Source organism: Cavia porcellus, unplaced genomic scaffold (genome assembly GCF_034190915.1).
Source record: "Cavia porcellus strain 051 isolate PalLab524CR breed Dunkin Hartley unplaced genomic scaffold, mCavPor4.1 scaffold_4, whole genome shotgun sequence".
Taxonomy (NCBI): Eukaryota; Metazoa; Chordata; class Mammalia; order Rodentia; family Caviidae; genus Cavia; species Cavia porcellus.
In genome coordinates, this window is record NW_026947487.1 from 45,556,620 (window position 1) to 45,572,071 (window position 15,452).

Below are 15,452 nucleotides of genomic sequence, written 5' to 3' on the forward strand. Positions count from 1 at the left end.
CGGGCTGGGAGTTGTGCTTTAGGGGAGAGGTGAATTGAGAATAAAGAGTGGGAGGTGTCTGATAGTTTTTCAGGGTCTGCTGTGGTACTGAAGGAAGAAATTTTAATTATGTTAGAGATTTGTGAGCTGTGGTTTGAGAATCTTGTACAGAGGTGCTTGGGTGTTTTTGTTGTGGTCATTGTTGCTTGTTGTTCCTCCTTGCCTTTTAAACCGAGATTGATTTGGTTAACTTGAGAAACCATTTTTGACTCTTACCTTTTTTGGTCACTTGAACAAAGTTAAGTAATGGTTTGTAGTTTTTATAAGCATCGTTAAGCCTGAAATTTATTGAAATGGCAAATCTGAAGATTTTTCTTTTGATTTTTGATCACCATATTTAATAAATTTACTTTTGTACCACAGTTTTGTTGTGTTCAGAGATTTGGTAGGGTTCCATTGATTTTATTCTTAAAGTGTTTAATGCAAATTTATATAGCTTTTGTTTTCATGGAAAAATGGGAACTTGATTTGACTTTTAATTGGTTAATAGAAATAAAATATAGCTGATTATTTGGAAAAAAGCTGTGTAAACAACAAATTGTAAATTAGGATTGCCATGTTTTGTTACAGTTTCAAATTGGAAACTTTTAGGATAATAATGTTGAAGGTAACTAAAATTTTAAGCTATGCTGGGTGTGGTGGCACACCTCTCTAAGCCCAGAACTTGGGAGACTGGGGCAGAGGGATCACTGTGAGTTCTAGGCCACCTTCAGCTACATAAGGGAGCTCAAGGCTAGCCTGCACAACCTAGTGAGACTCTGTCTCAAAAAAAAAAAAAAAAAAAAAAAGTTATGAACTCTAAGAGATATAATAAATATTCTTCATTGTTTATGTTCTTTTATCATTGGATTGAACATCAAAAGTTCTTTTTAGCTTTGCAGCAGTTTATATAGCACAATAGATATAATTAAGGGCAATGTCAGTCTCAGCTTTAAGCACAGCTTTAGCAAGTATACTTTGGTTTTAAAGATGACATGGTAGAATTAGCTTTTCAACGTTTTGGTACTGAAATTAAGAAAATGAAAGTGCACAGGTATCTTTTCTATTATATAACCTACTTGCCAGTTGCCATTTTGAGGCCATTTAAATGTTAGGAGAAGGTGGATTATGATTTTATTACTTTCAAAGCCTCCCTACAAATTCTTTTCAAGTTTTTTATCAACATTGAATTTAAATTTAGTTTGTGTCTCGATGTTTTAAGAAAATATAAAGTCAACTATATTGTGCAAGTATCCTGAATGGCCTTCATTTAAAGTTAACATTTTCATATATATGAATGTGAATGCAAATACCCTTATTTTTGTTTGTGTTTGCAAATACAGAAATAAAAGCCCTCTAGGTATGTTATAATGTTCTCTTTTAAAACCTCAAGGGGAATAATAGTGTGTGATTTTTAAAAAGAGAATGAGCCTATGCCTTATCTTTTGATGTCACCATGTAATAAAGCCATCATCATACTCTCATGTGGATATTGTAGACAAGAGGTTCTACATGTGGTCCCTTGATAATTGCCTAAATTAAAATATTAAAGGCCTAACAGCCGCTGTGTTGACCTTTTTCTGCCTTGCCACAGACAGATGAGCGGCTGCTTATTAGGAAGCCTTCTTCCCACAGGTGATAGGCTCCACACGTTTCTGTTCTTCTCTTACCACCCCTTTACAATGTTGGGCATCAAAGTCCTGCTGTTTTAGCAGCTTCAATTGAATTCCTTTGTCCTTAAGACCCCTGGGATATGCCTGACACTCTTTAAGTATTTTGAGTTGATTTTAAATATTTCAAGTTCCAAAACTGCATCATAATAATTAATAAAACTATGTCCTCAGCAAACTACTCATTTAAAAAGTTTTACATGGCTAATCTCAGTGTCTTGTTGCTAATATCAAGCTGGGAGATGAAAACAAGAATCAGTGATGGACTACTAACTTGTTGGTTGGTTAACAACTATCACACTCTTCAAAAGATATTTTGAAATTGGTTCCTTCCCTCCCCCATAAAAATTGCCAAATCAGAACTCTTAATTGGGGCTGTGTCGTTACAAAGCAAAGGCACAGATAAATCCGTGTAAACACTAATGCCTCAAGGAGCTAATAGAAACAGAAAAATAGTGTTTTACAGTTGAAGGGTGAGGCAGAAAAGGAAAGTGTTAAATACAGGAAAGGCAAAGCCTGTTGCATAATTGTGCTGAGGGAGGGCTTGGGCAGGGCCTGCCTGATACTCTTAAGAGGTCTGGTAGGAAGGTCTCATCCCAACTACTTGTCGCAGGGAGACACCACACCTATCCTGACCTATATAAAGATTTTGTTGCTATATACAAAGATTTTGTTGTTGTCAACTCTTCCTCCTTCCTCCTTCCTCCTTCCTCCTTCCTCCTTTCTCCTTCCTCCTTCCTCCTTCCCTTCCCTTCCCTTCCCTTCCCTCCCCTTCCCTCCCCTTCCCTTCCCTCCCCTTCCCTCCCCTTCCCTCTCCTCTCTTCTTCTTTTCCCTTTTTTCTCTTTCCTTCTTACTTCCTATCCTCTTCTGTTCCTTGTTCCTTATTCTTACTTCCTTGTGTAGGGTAACAACAACAATGACAACAACAAAAATATTATAGTGAGAATAGATCAAAATCAATTGATGTATTTTTAACTTGTTTTCCTATTTTCTAGAAGCCTGGAATGTTATTTGAGAGTGAAACTCTATCCATGAAAATTAAATTTGTGGTTAAAGTATATCTGCTCATGAAGATAACAATACATAATATATTAATCACTGTTAATTGCTTATTGTGAAATTCTGTATCATTGTTTTTATTGCTTTTTTTCTATCTTTAAAAAAAGTGTATCTGCCCAATAGGAAGTTACTTTTATTTGTTTATTTATTATTTTCTTATTTTCTCTCACAGGTCCGTGTTGACAGTGGCATCCAACCAGGAAGTGACATCAGCATTTATTATGATCCTATGATTTCTAAAGTTAGTTCTAATTCTTAATGGTTTCTTCTGATTTTCTTCTAAATAAACAATGCACTTATTTAATTGCAAAGTCTGAAATTGAGCCTTTTTCTGAATTATGTACTTTAATTAAACCAGTAATTATACACTCATAGAAAAGTAAAAACAGAGTTTTTCTCTTTAGAAATTTCAAGTTCACATTTTTTTATAATATTCTACTTCCCAATCAAATCATACCACTACGAGCATCACCAGTATGCTTGAGCACACATATGTGAATAGACTCACACACAACCCTACTTAACCAATGGCACCAACCCCATTCACTGCAATGAAAAGGAATTAAATTGCTTTTTTAATTTCAGGTCATTCCTGAAAAATGCTTAAAGTGTTAGTGGCAGGTAATACCATGAAGCTGGGTTCTTGGGCAGTATTTGTTAGAAGAATTTTGATTGAATTACTAATTAAATAGATTTTATATAACTTTTTCTTTCTTTCAAGTGCTGGGATCAAACCTAGGGCTTTGTATATGTTAGGCAAGTACTTTACCATTGTGCTATACTCCAGTCCCAGTTAAGTTTCATGTAGAGTTTAATGTGTGATTTTGCCCATTTCTCTTTTCTAAGTTTAACTTTCCAGATTAAATAAATAGCTACACTTAAAATTTTCAGTTTTTACAATCTCAGGACAAACCTGTAAAATATTGCAATAGTTTAAAAATATGGATTTTATTTGAAAATTTTATGTTCTCTGAAATATTAGATTTGCATTGAGAAATGATTGCTTCTGTTTCTCAAGATGGTTTTTCTGAAACCCAAGTACACTTTTTCTTTTTAAAAATGTAGTTGTAGATGCAATAAACAAATTATTCAGTATTCTTCTTTTTTCACACTAATATTGTTAAAACTTTAAGTGTTTTGCATATTAGAAAAAGTTTATTTTAAACAGCAAAATACATAAAACATGAATTGATTTTTAAATAGCCATGTCTCCATTTTTAGATGAATATATTTTTGTTCACAAAGATAGACCATAAATTAATTTTCAAATTGATTCAATATTGAAGAAAGTATAAAATTTGCCAAAAGAATTGCAATCTACAGATGGACTAATGAAACAAGTAAACTCATTAACGAATAAACAAAGTCTTACTTGTTAAGCTGTGTGAGAGACATATAAATAGGCAGAATATTAGATACAATAGTAAGATCCTTCTGTTTTTCTAATAGTACACCCTTCTGTGGTATATTATATACATATAATATATATACCTTTTTTTCTTTTGGTATTGGGGATTGAACTCATGACCTTGTGCTTGCCAGGTAGGCTCTTACACAGCTGAGCTAAATTCCTGGCCTCTTTTTTTTTTTTTTTTCCTTTTTGTCCTTTTGAGATAGGTTTCACTATGCAGTTCATACTGGCCTTGAGCTCACTTTGTAGCCCAGGTTGGCCTCAAACTCACAGCAATCCTCCTGCCCCAGCCTCCTAAGTATAAAATAGCCTTTTATTTTGTTCACTTTCATATTTAAGTGTTTGTCTAATTTTTAGTAAGTGATGAAAATGGTAGCTATTTTGGATATAAAACTTGGAAACCATAGAGAAACATGAAAAGTCAAGTTTGAAAAAGCTTGATTTTAATATTCCTTTACCCCAAAACATCACAGTTGACATATTTTTATATTAAAAACCAAAGCACTGTGAAATTTCAAAATCTATCTTGTAGAATTTATTGTGAAGTATTTAATTTTTACTATACCAAATCATTTAACATATTTTTTGTTTGCTTTTAGTTAATCACATATGGCTGTGATAGAACTGAAGCACTGAAGAGAATGGAGGATGCACTGGATAATTATGTTATCCGAGGTAAACACCAGAATTTGTGGTCCTGTTGTCGTATATGGTATCCAGTGCTAGAAAACACTTTGAAATTTTGCTAGAGAATTGTGTGAAACAGTTGCTTATTATGTGTTTAAATAGAAATCAGGAAAGCTGGAATTAAAATGATGTACTAAGTAGCCTTGTACTTTACATATATGTATATGTCTTAAGCTATGTAACTAATAATGTGAAATCTTTCCTAAACGAGCATGTGGTATTTTGCATTTATGTGCTGTGTGTTAAATGAGACACTTTAAAGAATCATTGTCCAATACATTTTGATAGCAGCTTTTCTATATTATTGTCTATGAGGCTTTTTGTTAGTTTGAAGTAGGGAAGTTGTCTATGGGGAGATGAACCGTAGTAATGTACACTGACTACATTTGTGGGTAGAGAATAGCTGTTTGCTTCTGATTAGAGCAAAATATAGTCTGTTTTCTAAGAAATACAATTTTGTTTCTACATTGCACGTCTGATAGTTTTTAATGCCTAACAGAACATTATCCTACAAGGCTTTAGAGTATGTAGTGACAAGTAGGAGCAGCTATTACATTTGAATAATTAAAGAAAAATCATATGTGCCCCTTTTAGGAATAGACCATTCTAAATTGTATTAGCAACTTTCTAGTAGTAATGCAAAGATTATTTGCACTCAACATAAATTATCACCAGCTTCAAGATAATGAACTTTAACATCCAATTTAAAGTGTAAAATGTAAGTTCATTTTGAATTAATAGTGTCTAAGAATATTGTGTAGAAAACACTGGCTACTGTATAGTTTTCCTATTTTCTTGTATCACGCTGACTATCATGGTGGGACTATGAACTGGATTTGGAAGCTGAAAGGCAGAACAGTGATAGGGGATGACTGCATTGTCTCTCTGAAGACGCAGTGAAGCATATTTGCAAGTTTCAAAAGATCTCCCTTTGAGTTTGGTCTTGAGGCTTGTTGGGTAGAATGGGTTGGGGGCTCTGTTCTCAGGGCACATCCCACCTTGAGACAGGAAGTCCTTCTTAATATTAGACCATACCAGACCCTTACTTAGCCACTCTGAGTGCCTTCATGCAATGAACAGTTTGCAAAACTACACAGTAGCATACCAGAGGTGTTTAGTGGCTCATTTTTTTTTTTAGTGGCTTTTTTTTTTTTTGCATATCCACCATTCTCTGCTTATTTTCATCCAGTGACAACCTAATTATGCAATGCATGTGTTCCCTCATATTTCCTTATTAAATGAGTAGAATTTTTTTTTCTCTTCTTTCCTTTTTGCATCAGCTTCTTTTCTTCCCATTTGTTAACCAACAAGTGATGGTATGATTCTATCTACCATAATCTCTTGTGCTAAAGGAAAACAGTGAACTGTATGAACAATGAAGTGAACCTAGATGTATTTGGAATAAAATAGGTAACATTTATATCCAAAACATCTGAAAATGCACAAAGTCCCGTTTGGGTTATTCTAGCTCATTCTCCATTTCCTTTGTACCTGTGATGATGGAGCTTTGTAACTTGGCTTTATAACTTTACTCTGTTATACCATTTTAACCAGAGAATACATGTTCTTTCCATACATTTGGCATTATAGGATCTATTTTTCTTTTGCAGAAATAATACTGCTCTCCATAATGATAGTAATGCATGTTTGGAACACCTGAGCAATTTGCATATGCATGTAATTGTGCATATATATATAGACATATTAGTTGTTTTAGATTCTATTCCTTAATGTATTTGTGAGTATCTCATGGTGACTCTTCTCTCTTTTTAAAAAAATTTTTTATTATGGTTGTTGAATTATTAGATCTTGATTAATTTAGGTTTTACTGTAATAAACTTCAGTGATAAAATCATGCATTCAAGAGAGAATATACAAGAATATTCTATCAAACCACATCTCCATTAAACTTTTATATAATATGACATATTGGCATAGAATTTGGCAGTTTATCAAAATATAGAGAAATGATGATCTCAACTAAAAGGTATTCTCAGTTGGCTTTTGAAAGGAATATTCTTGTGTGTTTACAGAATACACTGTGATACAGTATTTTATACCTAGATAAACATACAGTAAAGCTGGCTGTGATGGTGCATGCCTATAAGCCCAGCACTTGGGAGACTAAGGTAGGAACATTGCTGCTAGTTTGAGGCCAGCCTGGGCTACATAGTGAGTTCAAGGCCATCTGGAACTGCATAGTGAGACTCTGTTTCAAAAAGACTGAAAGAAAATTTTTTTCCATCAATTTACTAATGTTACTTACTACACTTTGTATATATAGGTTCAAAAGTTACTTTTTAAAAATATTGACTTAAATAGCAAGAAAGATACTTTTGTTTTAACTTTATATGTATTGTGTTTAAAAATATAGTTCACTGAACAGATAGATTTGTCCAGATTTACTCTAAAATTTCTGTCTGTAAGTCATTGTTACATTATAGAACCAGGCAGACCAGGGCCCACATCTTGTCCTGATGCCACTTGATTCTGTTGTGATTTTTGTCTATTACTTTGTCTCTGCAAGGTTCATCTTCTACTTTTTTAAAATGGAGTGATAGTCTCTGCCTTAGGAATTAGTGGTGAGACTAAGAATGTATTTGGCTTGGCATTATTCTGCCTCCTGTTGTCCAGTGATTTTTAGTTCACGTCTTTTCTTTCATGACAATTATGAAAACACATGTGTAAAAATCATATCTCAAAAATTAGTATCAATCAATTAGTGATGTCAAATGTTTTAAACCATAAACATATAGGCCCATCTTATGTCATTCCCAGTACTGTGTACTGGGGTTATATGGTCTCATTGCAACCTGCCCACCACTTCTTCAAAGCATCTACTGTCATGGAAAGTAAAGTATTGATTGTGTAATTGATAGCTACATGCTGGGTTATCCATAAGAATATTAGGCAGATGAGGCACTGATGGTGCTTATCTTGTTTAAGAGTATGTTACTGCTGCTGAATAGTGTCTGGGACATAGTAGGTGATAGATAGATAGATAGATAGATAGATAGATGTGACACACACATACACATATATATGAGAGTTTATTTATTATAAGTAAGTAAATATTTTTTGAATGAGTGAATGGTACTATCCCTGATTACAAGTAGTTTCTATTAAGTGTAAGTAAACACACTAACAGGTAAGTACACTATAAGAGTGGGAATTCAAGGAAGGCTTGACATATTTTTCTTTTCTCACGTAGCTCTTTGATCCTTTGAAAGTAATAGGAGGACTGCTTTAGGATTCATAGTGACTCTATTCAGAGTGTATCACTTTGTTGCTGTCAAATGAAACCCCAGAATGAACTGGAGCAAAGATGGTGGATACATAACAACTGGCTACAGAAGCTTCCTGAGATAATCAACTTAGAATTCAATATAATACAGAGTGGGGAGCCCCTAACAGAGGGAGATGAATTCTCTCATCCCAAGAAGAAATTAAGGCGACTTGCTGACCATCCAAGGTCCCACCACAACTAGCCAATGCCATGACTTGCCGGGGTTCTGCCATGGCTTGCTGAGGTCCCGCCGCACCTTGCTGAGGTCCCGCCGCAATTTGCCGAGCCATCCGAGGTCTTGCCACTTCGACTCACTAGAGGCACAGTTACATTGAGTTCAAGGGTCAGCAAGCTGAATGGAGAGCTGAGTTGGCGGAGAGCCTACATCGACCTGTGGTGAGTGACAGGAGTGGAGCCATTCCATAAATAGAGGGCTCCGGCGGACGACATTCTGGGACTGGGCAGGACTGGCAAGTACAAGGGGCAGCAGTGACTTCAGTCATTTGTTCCCTTCCCAAACGGGATTGGTGGAGTGAGCTAGGCTTGCGTCACATGACCCAGCTGAGACTCAATAGGTTATCTGAGGTCAAGTCCCTACAGCGGTGATGCACACTAACTACACTGGCCCAGTGGGGCCTTGGAGTTTTGGCTGGTCCAGAAGGGAGGCGGCGCAAAGTAATATAGTAGTGCAGGGCACAGCAGCTTGACTGATCTGGAGGGGAGGGGCTGGTATACACTGTCCCTGTCTACAACTCACTAGCACACTGTAGTGTGAAGAGTCATCTAGCCAGCACGATTCAGAAGAGTTGTAACCAACAAAGAAAGAAACTGGGGCCTCCTGGAAGAAACAAAAAAGATGGGAAGAGGAAGCGACAACAAAAAGTCCCCAGGCCCCAACCCTGAGAACATTGACCCAGGACAGGTAAATACAAAGGAGAATGAGAACAGCAAACATGCAATAACAGACACAGTGCCAATATATTTGGGACCTCATAGACGAGTTCAAAAGTGAAATATTTAGCCAAATAAAGCAAGATATAAAAAGATCAATAAAAGAGATACTAAGTACCCTCAAGCAGACACAGATCAAAGAAGGGAGGAACTCAAACACAGGAGAGAACCATTTGGTGAAGAATATAAACCATATATAGAATACATGAAGCAGATTCAAGGAGACCACCAGGAAATTAAAAACTCTATGGAAAGATGGCAAATGAGCTTGAAAGAAACTAAGGATAGATTATCCAAACTGGAGGACAATTTTGCAGTGTGGGAGTATGAAAGGGAAAACTTTTTAAAAATAATGAGGAAACAAGCAGTAACAATACAAAGGCTAGAAGACGACAAAAGGATCTATAACTTGAGAATAAAGAATGTAAATGAAGAAGCTGGGATACAAACAAAGGAACTACAAAGGTTATTCACAGAAATAATTAAGGAAAACTTCCCAAACATAGGAAAAGAAAATGATATTCTGATATATGAGGCATACAGAACTCCAGCCACCTACAACCAAAATAGAGATACACCCAGGTATATAATAATTAAGATCCCAGAAATTCAATATAAGAACAGAATATTAAAAGCTGTTAGAGACAAAAAACAGATAACCTACAGAGGAAGGCCCATCAGAATAATGGCAGACTTCTCAACACAAACCATCAAGTAAAGAAGAGCCTGGAGTGAAATATTCCAAGCCCTAAAAGAAAATAACCTCCAGCCCAGATTGATATACCCTGCTAAACTGTCTCTAGAAATTAATGGAGAAAGAAGATGCTTCCAAGACAAAGAGGAACTTGGGAAATTTGCAGCCACCAATCCAACTCTATAGAGAATACTTCAAGGCATTCTAGGGAGAGAGAAAATAACTAGGACCCCAGGAACAGTGGCAGAGAGGCCTCAATGAATGGAGCAGAAAACAAAATGAAGAAGATAAACAGACAACTGATGGCAAGAAAAGAGTATAACACAAATGAGGCAGAGAAGATTTTATTTAAAACTGATAGTATCAAGTCTGAGAGTATAGACAACTACACTGAAGATGACAAGACTCGATACACATTCTGGTTTGATAACTACTGGTTTTTGAAATTCTATATACAAAGTTGTGTTTTTATTAATACTGTTATGTACTGACATATGCAATTATACTATGCCTGATGATATAGCCAGTTCTATTGGAGATAACAAGAGACAACACAGGAACTATGGAAGAACAATTTGTACAACATTCTTAAATGTTTATTTCATTTCATGTGTTTATAGGAATATGTTTTGTTTTGCCTTGCTTTGTTTTGTTTCTCCCTCTAATATAGAAAGGATAAAAATACATGTTAAGACTCATGCATGTGTAGAATCTATAAACAGTTTATGAGAACTGATCTTAATTGACACCTGATGAAATGAACATATGCTTTGAAGAAAAAGAGACACTAAAATACACAGTACTTATCCTGGAGTATCATAATGTGAAACTCAGCAATAGTATTATTCTTTGTTCAGAGTGATATGAGCCTGCTTGGGCTTATTCAATTTCAACATAATTAAAGAGATGGATAACTGCATGTATGTTTAAGTGTATACGATTGATAACCATATTTCTAAGTTTTTGTTGGATAGCTGAACAGAACTGGTTGCACTCTCACTGTTTGAATCCCCACTTTATGTGCTCCACTTTAGTATCTTAAATAACTATTTGTAAGAAGACAATCTGTAATCATCAACTAGTGATTTCTTACTGTTTATTTTTTCTTTGAAATTATGTATTATTTCTACCCGTTTTCTGTTTTGCTTAGTCTTTCTTTAAATTAAATGTAAAAAAAAAAAAAAAAAAAAAAGACACTACAGTACCCAGTGCTGATCATGGAGTGTCATGATGTGAAATCCAGCAATACTATTATTCTTTGTTCAGAATGATTTTAACCTGCTTTAGTTTGTTTAATCTAAACATAAATGAAGATATGGATAACTGCATGTTTTTTTAAGTGTATAGAATTGACAACCATGTTACTAAGTTTTTGTTGGACAGCTGAACAGAACTGTTTGCAGTCTTGCTGTTTGAATTCTCACTTTACATGTTCCATTTTTGTATCTTGAGCAACTATTTGTAAAACGACAATATGTTAACATCAACTAGTGATTTCTTACTGCTTATTTTTTTCTCTGAACGTATGTATTATTTCTACCTATTTTCTGTTTTGTTTAGTCTTTCTTTAAATAAAATTTAAAAATTTAAAAATTAAAAAAAAAATGATACCCCAGAATGGCAGCATCTTTCAAAAGACTGGTGGTGAGTGAAAGACTGAGTAGGTGAAATAAGGGGGATGGGCACATTCAGGCATCTTTGGAGTGTGTCTTGCTATAGTTGGTAAAATGGTCTGGCAGAGTAGGTTAAAATAAAGTACATACGTTTTCATCCAGCTGCTCAACATTGAGGAACCTTTCCTGGAGAGTTAAAAGACTGAATTGTGAGGTGATGGTTTTGAAGACGTTCACGACAGCATTGTTTGCAGGAGCCGAAATGCCAGGTAGCCTCAGTATGCACTTAGTGAACATGTAGTAGAATAAATTACAATGTATTTTTATTATAAAGTACTGTGCAGCTGTGACTTGAAGGCATGTCCACCATAATGTTTACTTAGAAGAGCAATTTTAGGGTTCTGTTTAGTAAATTTTCATACTAAGCTGCCTGCCATCCTAAAACATTTCTCATTATATTGGGATGAGCACAATGAACAACAGGAGAGTATATGTGTCACGTTCTCCTGTCCTTTAGAGATGTTACATTGACGTGGTTGAAGTTGAATTCCTGGGCTCAAGCGACCTTTCTGCTTCAACTTCCCAAGAGGTTGGGGCTGTAGGAAGTGCCATCATGGCCAACTCAGAATTTTGTTTATAGCAGGGGCTGGGGATTTAGCTCAGCAGCATAAGGCAATCATGAGTTCGATCCCCGGTACTGGTAAAAAAAGGAAAAAAACAAACAAACAAAAAAAAAAAGAATTTTGTTTATAGTTCAAAGTGTTTATCAAGGAACAGTTTTCCTTGATATGTTTTCCATAATTTTTTTTTTTTTTTATCGGTACCAGGTATTGAACTCATGGCTGCCTGCTTACAAGGCAGGCACTTATGCCGCTGAGCTAAATCCCCAGCCCCCCTAAATTTTTTTTAAATTTCAGATACTGTTAAACCCACAGAAAAGTTGAATGAGTAGTGTGGTACACATTTCTATACTCTTTACCTGGATTAATCGATGTTAAACTCTTTGACATGTGCTTTATTTCTCCATTTTACCTTTTCCTTGCAACTTCTATAATCTCACTCTTGCTCTTTTTCCTTATGCTCTTTCCTTTTTTTCTAATTCATTCTTTTTTTTCTGGTTTTTTTTTTTTTTTTTTTTTTTGTCTTTTTCGTTTTTATCGGTACCAGGGATCGAACTCACGACTGCTTGCTTGCAAAGGCAGGCGCTTATACCACTGAGCTAAATTCCCAGCCTTTTTTTTCCTGTTTTTAAAAATTTGTTTATTGGTATAATAACAAATGATCACATTCATCATAAGGAATGATATACTCTGATTTGTCTTTTTTTCTTCCCAGTCCCTTCCCATTCCTTCAATCCTTCTTCTCCTCCTTATTTACATTTTACTTGTTTCCATTTTATCTTCCTTTTCTCATTTTTAAACTTTTCTTTCCTTCCTTTCCCCTATCTCCTCCCTCATTCCCCCTTCCATTTGAACAATTTCTTTCCATTTCACCATATCTCTTGTATAATTTGATTCTTATTTACACTTTCAGTTTCTCACACCAGTAATCTCAGCACTCAAGAGGCTGAGGCAGGAAAATCATTGTAAGTTTGAGACCAGTGTGGGCTCCATAGTGAGTTTAAGACCAGCCTGAACTGCATAATAAGACCTTGTCTTAAAAAAAAAAATTCAGTACATTCTAATCTATTTGAAGAAAGTTGTAAACATCATGACATTACTCCTAAATATTTCATCAAATATCTTAAGGTTAAGAGTAACCATGATATTGTTGTCACACCAAAAACAGTTAACTGTCTAATAATATCTCCTGTTGTATTGTTTATGTACTAATCTCCTCAGTTGTCCTTCTCTTGTCCTCTTTTGTATTTCCTTTCACAGTCACTTTAGGAGAGTCTGGGTAGCTAACTTGTAGAATGAATTATCCCAGTGCTAAATTGGAAGTGTCAGTGTTGGCATAGTACAGGGATGTTGGAAGTAAGCAAAAAAATGGAGGTTGTAGTTGGAATGAAGTTGTTTTTGAGCTAGTGATTTTGAATATGGTGCAGCTAAAGATTAGATTTCAGGATATAACAATGATGAGGGTAAGTGCATGTGCTACGCACATGAACGACGTAAGTAAGGGTTTTAAGGGTTGTGAATCCAATAAAGTAAATGCTTTAGTGAATATTGGATTATGGCAAACATGTCAGCATACTACAAGGATTTGGCGATGGCTTCATCAACAGATAGAGTAAGCCTCAGTGTTAGAAGTTTCTCCAAGAACTGGAAGAAATAATGTTCTAGAAATAGCAGTTGACCTCAGGAGGTGTATGAGAGTTGTTGGAGAAGTGGTCATCCATGGAAATCTTTCTGTGTGGCAAGGAGGTAGGCGATACCAAATACATAGTAGTTCTTATTGATCATGGAGCATCCATCTCAGAAGATAGTCTGGGATGGCTTGGAAAATGGAAAGGAATATTTAGGGACAGTGGGGTAGTTGGGTCAGCCGAAGAGAAAGTGTATACTTGTGGAGATAGTGAGTCCCTGAAGTATCTTGTAGAAAAATATTCTCAGTGACCTTTGAAGGAGGCTACCTCAGTACTGAATCTCAATAGTTCAATTCTGTTTACTTTTCTTTGGCACTGCCATTGGTTGGTGCATAAATGGGCTTTGTGCAGATGCTTTTTACCTATACCATTTTTGTATAGACAAAACTTTTTAAAGTACTAAAATAGTTAATTATTATGAACAGAAAACACATTTTCTCTTCATTTTCAACATGGACACCAAATATGTGGAAATTTTCTCTTCACTAGAGGAATTCAGTTCTCTGTAGACACCAACTGGATGTCTACAATTCAGTCTGCACTATTTGCCTGCAGTTGGTGTCAGAGCCTATGAGTTAAGTGCTCAGTCCTATGAGATGATCCCCTCCTTATGTGCCAGTTCAATGTCCCAGATTGCCTCCTGCACGTCTCACTGACCAGTTATAGATTTGAAGTTCCCAGAAACCCTTTCTCAGGTTTACTAATTTCCAATATTGCAGTACAGATTGAGTGTGATGCTCAAACGTTTTGAATTTTGGAGTGTGTTGATTTTGGATTTTTGGATTAGAAATCTTAAACTGGTAGAGTCTGTGCAAGTATTCTCAAATCTGAAAAACTCCAAAATCTGAACACTTCTGGATTCAGGAATTCATATAAGGCAAAATTCTACCTACAGTGGCCTGGAGAACTCCAGGGAACACTTTATTTACTCTTACAAGATTATTATAAAAGGTACAACTTGGGTGGTACCAAATGGAAGAGCTACTAGGGTAAGGTATGGGGAGAGGTACAGAGCTTCTATGCCCTCTAATGTCTCATCACTTTTTTACCACTTCCTTGTATTTATCAGCCTAGAATTGTGCCAAATTCTTGGCTGCAGAGTTTTTATGGAGACTTCATTAGATAGGGTTATTGCATAAATCATAAACTGTGATTAAGTCAGTCACAGTCCTACCTCTAGGTTGTAATGCATGGAATAGGAGTCAGGCGGGTGGTTCCTCTGGCAAGCAGCCCCTCTTTCCTCTGAGTCATTTGCAAGCATAGGCTCAGGCATGACTGAGAAGAGCTTGTATCTCACAGATGATGCTCCTCTCACTCCTGTCATCCAAGACATTTCAAGGATTTTATGAACCCAGTACCAGGAACTTGGGACAAAGAACAGATATTTAGCATCTGGGCTGTTTTCCCCAGAGAGGTTCTTTATCCAGCTTCCTAGCAAGCTGCCATTTTTTTTCTCCCAAATATTATATATTTCTTAATAAGACATATAACAATTATCATACTCCCTTCCATGTGGCAAGCCCTTTAATGGCTTCCTATTGACTCACATGGCCTACAAAAGCCCAGTGTAGCCTCTGCAACTTCATTTACACCACTGTCTGTCATACAAACCCCACTGCATAGTTGTTTTGTTGCCTGGATGGCACTATCATATTCCTATCTGAGGACCTTGAGAGTTAGACTTTAATCTATGTAGTTGTAACAAAGATAATAAAAAATACAATGACTAAAGAAAGATGGGCTTTACTTTTACC

At 35.8% G+C, this 15,452-nt stretch overlaps 1 protein-coding gene across 5 annotated transcripts in view; it reads left to right on the forward strand.

Annotated features, from left to right (window-relative positions):
- Positions 1-15,452, forward strand: part of Pcca (propionyl-CoA carboxylase subunit alpha) — a 402,547-nt gene that overhangs the window by 189,407 nt on the left and 197,688 nt on the right. For all 5 annotated transcript variants that reach the window (XM_023560628.2, XM_023560629.2, XM_003477596.5 and 2 more), the window contains 2 exons: positions 2,921-2,989; positions 4,759-4,834. In XM_023560628.2, coding sequence (XP_023416396.1) covers positions 2,921-2,989; positions 4,759-4,834 — 145 coding nt within the window. The remainder of the gene's footprint in view (positions 1-2,920; positions 2,990-4,758; positions 4,835-15,452) is intronic.